General features: G+C 43.8%; 1 protein-coding gene across 3 annotated transcripts in view; it reads right to left on the bottom strand.

Moving 5' to 3' along the window:
- The window catches only part of LOC116388219 (poly [ADP-ribose] polymerase tankyrase-1-like), a 58994-nt gene that overhangs the window by 42549 nt on the left and 7860 nt on the right, over positions 1 to 8585 (bottom strand). For all 3 annotated transcript variants that reach the window (XM_031855904.1, XM_031855905.1, XM_031855906.1), the window contains exon 4: positions 8364 to 8459. In XM_031855904.1, coding sequence (XP_031711764.1) covers positions 8364 to 8459 — 96 coding nt within the window. The remainder of the gene's footprint in view (positions 1 to 8363; positions 8460 to 8585) is intronic.

The raw sequence follows: 8585 nt of genomic DNA, 5'->3' as shown, positions 1-8585 counted from the left end.
GCCAGTGAAAAAAAAACCAATGGTGAGGTGCTGGCGTCGGGTCGAAAAAAAAACCCCCCCCCCCCCCCCCCCCCCCAACATGTAGAATCATTTGATTTCACTGTGTTTTAATTATCTTACCACTTATATCTCTGAAAGGATCTCCCACAAACAAAAATGTATCTTTCTCTTTAGATGTCTTTTCCCCCCCATTTGCTTCATCCCAAATCATGGCTTTTCTTGCCTTGTCCTGTTGGCACGTAGTCTTCACAACTCTCTCTTGTCTGTTCTCATCAGCATCCATCACTATTTGTGTTTCATGGAGATTTATTAACAGTTCAAACCTGTTTTGTTTTTTTTTAGCTTTACTGTCAGGGGTGACCGTGGTCTGTGGTTGAGTCTGGCCGTCCGCCAGATGCCCGGGGTGGAAGTTGGCTCAGCAGAAGCCGTAAACGTCGCCCTGCGTGGGAGCACAGCCTTGCACTTTGTCTTCGAGTTTTGCACCAAGATTATCCAAGACTTCACCGTTTCAGTTTCAATAAGTCATGGTGTCATTTAGCTGTCCATTTAAATGGGGTCAAGCGGAGTTGGGAGACATTGGGAGTTGCAAAGATTCTTGTTTCGAGTACGGCAATTCTCTTTATTAATTCATGGCAGTGCACTTCATAAATGCAGATGAGCACTGAGACATGGTGTAGTCCGAGACACTGATGCCAGTAGTGCAGTCAGTTGCTGTTTGGGAGGCAGTTGCAAGTCAATGATTGCGACCCCGAGTTTCGGTCATAAATTATTCTGCCAATGAGCGTTTGAACTCAGAAAAATAATCTATAATGATTTAGATGTGACCGGGAAACACCCACAAAGTAAAAGTACAAGGAAAGTAGCAACAATATTAGCAAAATGACAAAGAGAGTAAGAGAAATGAGCATCTGCACTGTGGCAAAGCAGTACGATTGAAAGCAATGTTATTCTCTAGAGATTTTTTCTCTCCATCTCGTATCAGCACATCCTTGTAGGCGTAGTCGAGGACAGCCTATTATTGCCGTCTGTAACTCATTCCTGAGAATGAAAAGCTAACTATGACAAGACAACAGGGGGATTCTTGACAAAAAAAAACTCCACAGTGTTCAATCGTGTTTAATTCGGCAATTGTTCACTCCGCCTCTTCAAGTTCTCCACACTCTGCCTTCGTGACAGAATGGAGACGAAAAAAAGATCCAAGTTGCAGCCGGACACCAAGCTGAAAATCTTCCACCACCTGGGGAAGACGTACTGTAACTGTCAAATCTGGAAGCTAACCAATGTTTTTCGACTCAAATAGAAAATACTGTCCCGTCTCCGACGTCAAGTTCTCTTCGAGACAGTTCTCAAGTTCCCAAGTTTGACATCCAAATGTGAGGCCAACTTTGACATGTTGTTGAAGTGAGACCGATGCTTTCTTTTTTTTTAGTCCAGGAAATTGGGTTGCCTCTATAACTGAAAATGTGCAAACATGCTTTACAGAATGAATAAGTTGACGATGAGTTAATTGATTGTCATGGGGCAATTAGGTCATTGCTTCAGAAAAAGTAATAGGATGTATCAAGGAAAGGTAATTGGAGAACAAAACGAGAGTATATAGCTCACATTTATCTTACAAATGTGAGTTATATGCTTTAATGCATGGATTTAACCACACTTTAATTATGACGATAGTTAATGATGAAAGGGCATCTATTTTATAGTTATTTAATACATTTGGCCAACGCATTAGTAAATGAATGGTTTTGAATATTGTTTCTTTTTCTTAATGAACGGATGAATGAATTGAATGAATATAAAGCACGTTTGATAATGCTGGGCACATAGCAGACAAGGCCGGCAATTAAAAAGGAGATAATCTTCCATATCTCACGTATGAAAGGGGGCAACACAACTTCGCGAAGACACCGACAACTCACGGAGTGTGAAACCTCACACTGGACGCCAGACTGGCTATCGTACCATCTGGTTGGCACTTAACCCAAAATAAAAAGGCAACGTGACACACAGTGCAACTGAAATAAAGCCGATTTGTTCGTATCAGAGAGGGAATGTGTTAAAGACACATTAATACAAGAGAGGCCAAAGCAATGAAAAGTGTGTGTGTGTTGACTGACTTCCAGAGTGGAGAATTGATCTCTCTGAGGCTCAGAAGCAGCTAGTCTGTGAATACCAATCCGAGGTAATTAATAGCAGCTAATGGACTCTGTTTCTCACTCTCTATGTGCTCGCCTCTCTTCCGTCTCTATTTATCTCTTCCAGTGTCTCTCTCTCTCCTTTTTATTACACAGCAACAATGAATTATTCTCTTCTTTATTTACCGTCTTAAGCTACGGGCTTACTGGAAGACATTTCTAACGTCCATAAAGCAGAGAAATGAATAACCTCCTCCTATTGGCTGATGAGTGGTGCCAGACAACGCTGTACCATGTGGACGGGGTTTTCTTCTCCGTCTGAAGTCAGCACAGAGAATAGCTGACTTGAACCGACACCGGTGTGCAGCAAGAGAACAAAACGCCACGTGTAGCAACAGTGGGTGAGGTTTACTTACTTCTGGAAGACTAAAGTGCATCTAGGCCACGTCCAAATCCACTTTTGTTAGTTAGATGGCGCATAATGTTGGCGCAAAGGCCAAACAGGTTGTATTTATTCTCTTAAATAAACACAGGTGTGTTTTGACCCAACATGAATGAAATGTCACCTCCCATTCCCTTTAAAAGCCTGATGCTGCTGCACCTGGGGCCTCGCTTCTTTTCTTTGAATAACACCTGTGTTGCTTTACATAACGTAGTTTGTTTCCTATTTGAGATAAAACACAACCAAAGATACGAGAGTTTAATACCAAAGATGCAGACAAAACCCCCCAATGAGGGCTTAATACCTTGTGACACAAGTCTAAGAGAGATTATCACATAAATTACCTCTACCAGTTCATTTGCATAGAGCTTATGTTTCACCAGTTTGTTTAGTTCGTAGGATCTCAAAGTAGTTGTCTGAAATTTAGTGGAGAAACAGCCTTAGTTCAGAAGATAAGTCGATTATAGATTGGCAGTGATGATGATCACCAACCTCCATCTTACAACACTGAATGCAGGTACCATGTTGAAACTGCTAATCTATGTTCTAGGCTGAAATAACATCATGTGATCATGTCACTGCCAGAGATCTAATGCGGATGAGGCGGATTGAGACATTTCGAGTGAAGAGCAGAAAGAGAATAAATGACAAATGCCAGAGGGAAAAGATGGAGAGGCCGATTGGTATGGAGCTCGAGACGGTTGAGAGACAGCAGGGGGCAAAGGGACAAAGACTATAGATGACGTGTCATAGGGAAAGATCGACACCAAGGCTGATGGCAGGATGAAGGGGCGGATGGGGTACATGCTGTACTTGCAAGCTCATTATACAACGTTGTAATTGATGAGTGACGAAAAGGAAGCGATGGAGGTACGAGGGGGAGAAAAGGAGAGAATTGTCAAGGGCAGAAACATGATGAAAGTGTCCTAATCACTGCTTGCATGGCCAGAGGAAGATCAATCACTGACGACAGGAAAGACGGCTCAAAGCAAAAATTCCTCCCGGTGATCCCTTTGTTTCCCGAAGTTAGCTCTTCTGCGGCTTTTCACATCATTAACGTGCGTTTCTCTCGATTACTTATCTGCAGTCTGATATTCGGGATTTCTGGGAAATCTTCCCGGCTTTTGTAAAAAAAAAAAAAAACAACTCTCACGTTGGTGGAGGAACCTTGACGGATATCTTATCTTAGCGTGAAGGCTGGAAGCAGGAGGAAACCGCGATCCTGGCTCCGTCCAAAGGGTAGCAAAACCCACCTACCAGCAACGGCCAGCTTTTCACTTCCGATTTCAAACACTAAATAAGCAAAATACTAATTTGTCTTGCATTCCTCAACACTGACGCAGCACCATGAATCAGATCTAAACACAGCAGCTTCACTCCAACATCTGATAAATGTGTATCGGGGGGGGGCATCCGGTGTTTTGCTCCAGGAGCCAGTAACCATCTAGCGATAGGCCAATCGCACAGCAGATCTGTGCATGCTGTCCTTTGTAACCCGATAAGGAACAAGATCATTAACTTGAAACTCTCTAGGCTTTTGCACGGCAAAAGGCACAACAGAGTAAATGACTATTAGCATTTCTAACAGACTTAAATGCTCATCTATTGCGCTACTTATATTGCAACCGCAGATTGTGACGGGTTGTACCGCGCATACAGATTTTCAATGAGCTGAAATCCATGAAACCGTACCCGGGCCTCTGGCGTCGAATGTCACAGTTGTGCTTGTGAGTCCGACCCCTTGCCGTGGTGTGAATGACGGTTTCTCATACTTGCAATGGACTGAACTGCAGAGTTCTGCTGATAAAGGCACATCTGGGAGGCGTCTGAGGATTTAAAGAAAAGCCTGGCAATCAACACTGCCCTGCGATATGCGAATATACGAAAACCTTGCAGACTAATGGCGCCTTGCTGACTGATATGCAGTGTGTGAGCTATCCAAACCCAATTCATATCAAATAAATTGAAAAAAAAAACAATTATTGTGTCCTGTTTCGAAGCCCCCTCCCCCCTAAAACAAATCTAATTCTCTCCCAGCTTTACGTTCCACATCTCCAGGTAATGGGGAACAGAGTCGATCATTTCTGAGAGCACTTTGTTGGATGTGGCACAGCAGCAGAGCTTATTTATGGGTCAATATAAACTTCCATCACCGCCGACTGAAGTTGAAAGCTGTGCCGGGGCTGCAGCAGAGATGAGGAATGGAGCAGAACCTCTGAATCGTAGAGCGTATAGGACCAAAGAGAAAAGGCTAATGCAGGGTGTCTCTGTGGAGGGTTGTACACTTTCTACAAATACAAACACTCATATGTTCATATTTAAACTGTTGTTTTTTTTCCTGGAAAGACTGTTTAAAGGCTTGGCTTGAATTTTCTGCCACTTTTACCAAAAACCTGACCACGTCAGCGATAATGAAACAGTCTTTAAGAGACGTCGTGTTCAATGCATCACCGCCAACAATAATTAGAACAGTGGAATCACTCCTGGGTGAAGAGACAATGTAACAGGACGACAGTTTAGGTAATTAGTGCCGGCCATTAAGAGGATAATTCGCGTTACTTAACGAGGTGCGGTAAATTTGTCAAATCTGAAGCACGGGTGGAATGCTGAACGACCGCCGCAGGAGGACCGGGGGCCGATGATGGAGGCGGGGGGTGGGGGGAGTCACCGCGCTGGTGTTGTGGATCAACTGGTATCCCTGTTAACTGCTCGTTTTCACCCGAATGCACCGGCGGATGCCTGTGGAAACGCCAGATGGCGAAGACGCCAGATGACATTTAGCGGCCCTCGTTAATGTCTTAACTGTTGTCTTTTTCATTACAATTTCAAAAAACACACCCATCTGCTGCTTTTGGAGGCTTGGACTTTAGGTAAACGATGAGCATTCAGTCCCATTTTACGCTCTAACCACCGCACTCTATCGACATTCATCGTGTGGCGACACTCTGACCTGCCAGTGTCACAGAGGAGACCTTTTGACACGCCACAGCAGGGAAAAGCCCAGCTAATTAATAACCTCAGGTAAGGCTGCATTCTAAGTTAGGTGATCCAGTTCTGGTGTTACGCATGCCTGCTCATTGGCATGGGCTTAATGAATCACCTGAATGGAACACAGCCATTATTAGTGTTATTAATTACACCCGTGCTTTGAACTATGACAAGTTAGAATGTCTTGAAAAATGTCAATTTCAGCCGCTAATTTATGAAAATTAAAACATATTTTCATCCCAAAGCCCTTGTTTCCATTATAGAGCTTTAAGATTCAATGGGTAGGCCGATGGGGGGCATCATAAATCTGCTTAAAATGTATTTCCATTCAAAAAATAAATCAAGGTCACTGGTGAGGTAAGACCTTTGTTTCACTTTGAGACAAAAAAAATCTGCTCGTAAATGACTGTAATGTGTGAAGGCAGCTGCAGCCCACTGAAGCCAATTCTAGTAGGTTCTCACAGGTAAATTGGCTTGAAAAGGGTCCAGTGTGTGGGATTTTGGGGAATCTGTTGTTAGAATATAATACATACATAGCTATGTTTTTATTAGCGTTGAATCACCTGAACCTGTGTTTCGTTACCTTAAACTGAGCCTTTATATCTACATATGGAGCGGAACCTCTTCACAAAGTCCTCCGTGTAGCACCGCAAAGTTTCTACAGTAGCCCAGAATGGACAAATTGGACACTTTCAGGCTCTAGACGGGGCCGTTTGCTATTTCGCGTCACCACAGTTCTCCTACACACAAGTTTTGGAGTTATGAGAAGCATCGTTTTTTTTCTATATCGAGACAGATTTCTGGACGGATAACAGTGGATGAACATTTGGACGGATAAGGATAATGTCAAAAAATGTGCGAGTCATGTTTGAGCGTTGAGTTAAGACTCTCTCCCTCAGCTTCCTCACTTCCCCTTCAAATCCCCCGTGTCCCCGTCCCCCCCACCCCAGAGGAGATACCCCTCACAGTTTGAGCCATCTTGATGTCAATTAACAAAACACAACATAGCCGCAGCTCTAATTTGTAAGCAGGACTGTGTTTGGGTCCGTCTCGGGCAATTTGTTGTTTACACTATTAGCCGCCTTGAGTCACTACACACACACAAGAATAAGTCTGCAATGTTTGGTTAACATTTTCTATCACAAACAGCCTAAGATCAATTACTCCTCTGCTAAATCACCGAGCTTTACTGCCCATGAATCGCATTTCCATGACAGCTTTATTGTAAAACTTGTATCATGGCCAGTACCGAGATGGGGTGAAGGGGGAGAACTGCAAAATATGCGGCGATGTTCAATAATGTGGCACCGAACAACCTCATTTCAATTCTAGCGGGCGAGGACAATGATTTTTCACAGACTGGCTGCGGCGAATATATCTTCCACATGTTTTGCCGCTGTGGTATCTCGCCATTCATCTCATTTACCACAGAGGGGATTGATGGGAATTGGTGATGTAACGTGGTGTAAATGGAGGAAGTTTTGCAAGGCAAAACAAAAATAAGAGGATTAATTTAGTTCAATAAGAACAATGTCTTTCAAACGTTCCCCCATCTGAAGAGAAAGTGAGATAAGCGCTCATAACTCATAAGCCAACTCATGCACAGACAATACAGCACGAAGAAGAAAAGTCAAAAGAGAAGATGCAAAGTGCTGATTTGCAGAAAGATAAAACAAAATCAGGCTGGAAAACCCACAAAAAGTTCATCTGCGTCTGTACTTTCAGCTGTCTAACCAAGGAGAAAATGAACAGAAATATACAAACAATTAAAAGCCATATTGTTTTTGTTTTTTTTATTAGTGCATCATATAAAGGCCGTAACTGTGTCCAAGTGGTTCCTCTACCACTAAATAGGTGTACTGGGCCCTGCCGCCTTTAAGGGCTTTTTTACAATGAAGGAACCAGCAGTCCGAGTTTCACCGCAGAATTTTAGTGTCCCATGTTGGCCACTAAAGCTCTTTTTTCTTTTTTTTTTTTGCCTGTCAAGCCTCTTTCTGCAGCCTAAACCCAAGTGGAATGATGAGGAGGAGGAGGATGAGGATAGGTGTGGGGTTCTTGCAGTTGTTAAACGGCATTTAAATGTATTTTCAATTTGTTGTGGTTTGCAGCATTGTGCTGCATTAAAGAAAACTCTGCTCAGTCAAGGTCTGCTGTGTCATTGTGTCGGTTATTCCTCGACTTTTCAACAACACAAGGAAGGAAAGGAAGAAAGAAAGAAAGAAAGACATAAACAAACAAAGAGCAAAATCCAACACAGAGAGTGAGTTTATTGAGTAGCTGATCAATGAGTGCAGCCTCAGCCAGACGAATGAGAACAAATAGGAAAGCGGAGACACAAACACCTCTGACCCCTGATTATTGGATAAAGGCGAGGCCAAACAAAAGAAAAATGGAAGGAATGACCGATGTGCGAACAAGCCTTTGGACACAAAGACTGAACAACATGCGTGGTGAGCACATGAGCGGAGCACAGCCTTGCAAAAAAATAAGGAAGGTGATAGATTGACGGAAACGAGAGGCAACACTGCTTGCAGCCTTGGACAGAATAAAAGGAATGGTGTGTGTGTGTGTGTGTGTGTGTGCAACCTGTTAACATTAAGATAGAGGTGGGAAAAGTGCAGCGTAAGCAAAAGGCAGAAAGAGAGAGGAACGGCAAAGAGGAAACTGAGAACAGGAAAGACAAACAAACAATCTGCAACAAAAAATACAGATGTGTACGGACCTCTGTGTGTGAGTGTGTGTGTGTGTGTGTGTGTGTGTGTGTGGGGGGCATTTGACAGACAGACGGGGACACTGACCTGTGAGGACGGCCTTGGCGGAGGGTTCGGCCAGGTCCAGGGTGGACTTGCCGTCGGTGTTGCGGATGTTGGGGTCGGCTCCGTGCTGCAGCAACACTGTACAACAGGGCAGACACAGACAGTAGCTGAGCTCCTGGACTGACATGCAAACTCCCCGACACACACCTCCCCCTCGTCCTCCTCCTCCTCCTCCTCCTCCTCCTCCTCCTCCTCCTCCTCCTC

Source organism: Anarrhichthys ocellatus, unplaced genomic scaffold (genome assembly GCF_004355925.1).
Source record: "Anarrhichthys ocellatus isolate YVR2014 unplaced genomic scaffold, GSC_Weel_1.0 scaffold16, whole genome shotgun sequence".
Classification (NCBI taxonomy): Eukaryota; Metazoa; Chordata; class Actinopteri; order Perciformes; family Anarhichadidae; genus Anarrhichthys; species Anarrhichthys ocellatus.
Note: the sequence above shows the minus strand (reverse complement) of the source record. Positions and strands in the feature narration are given on the sequence as shown.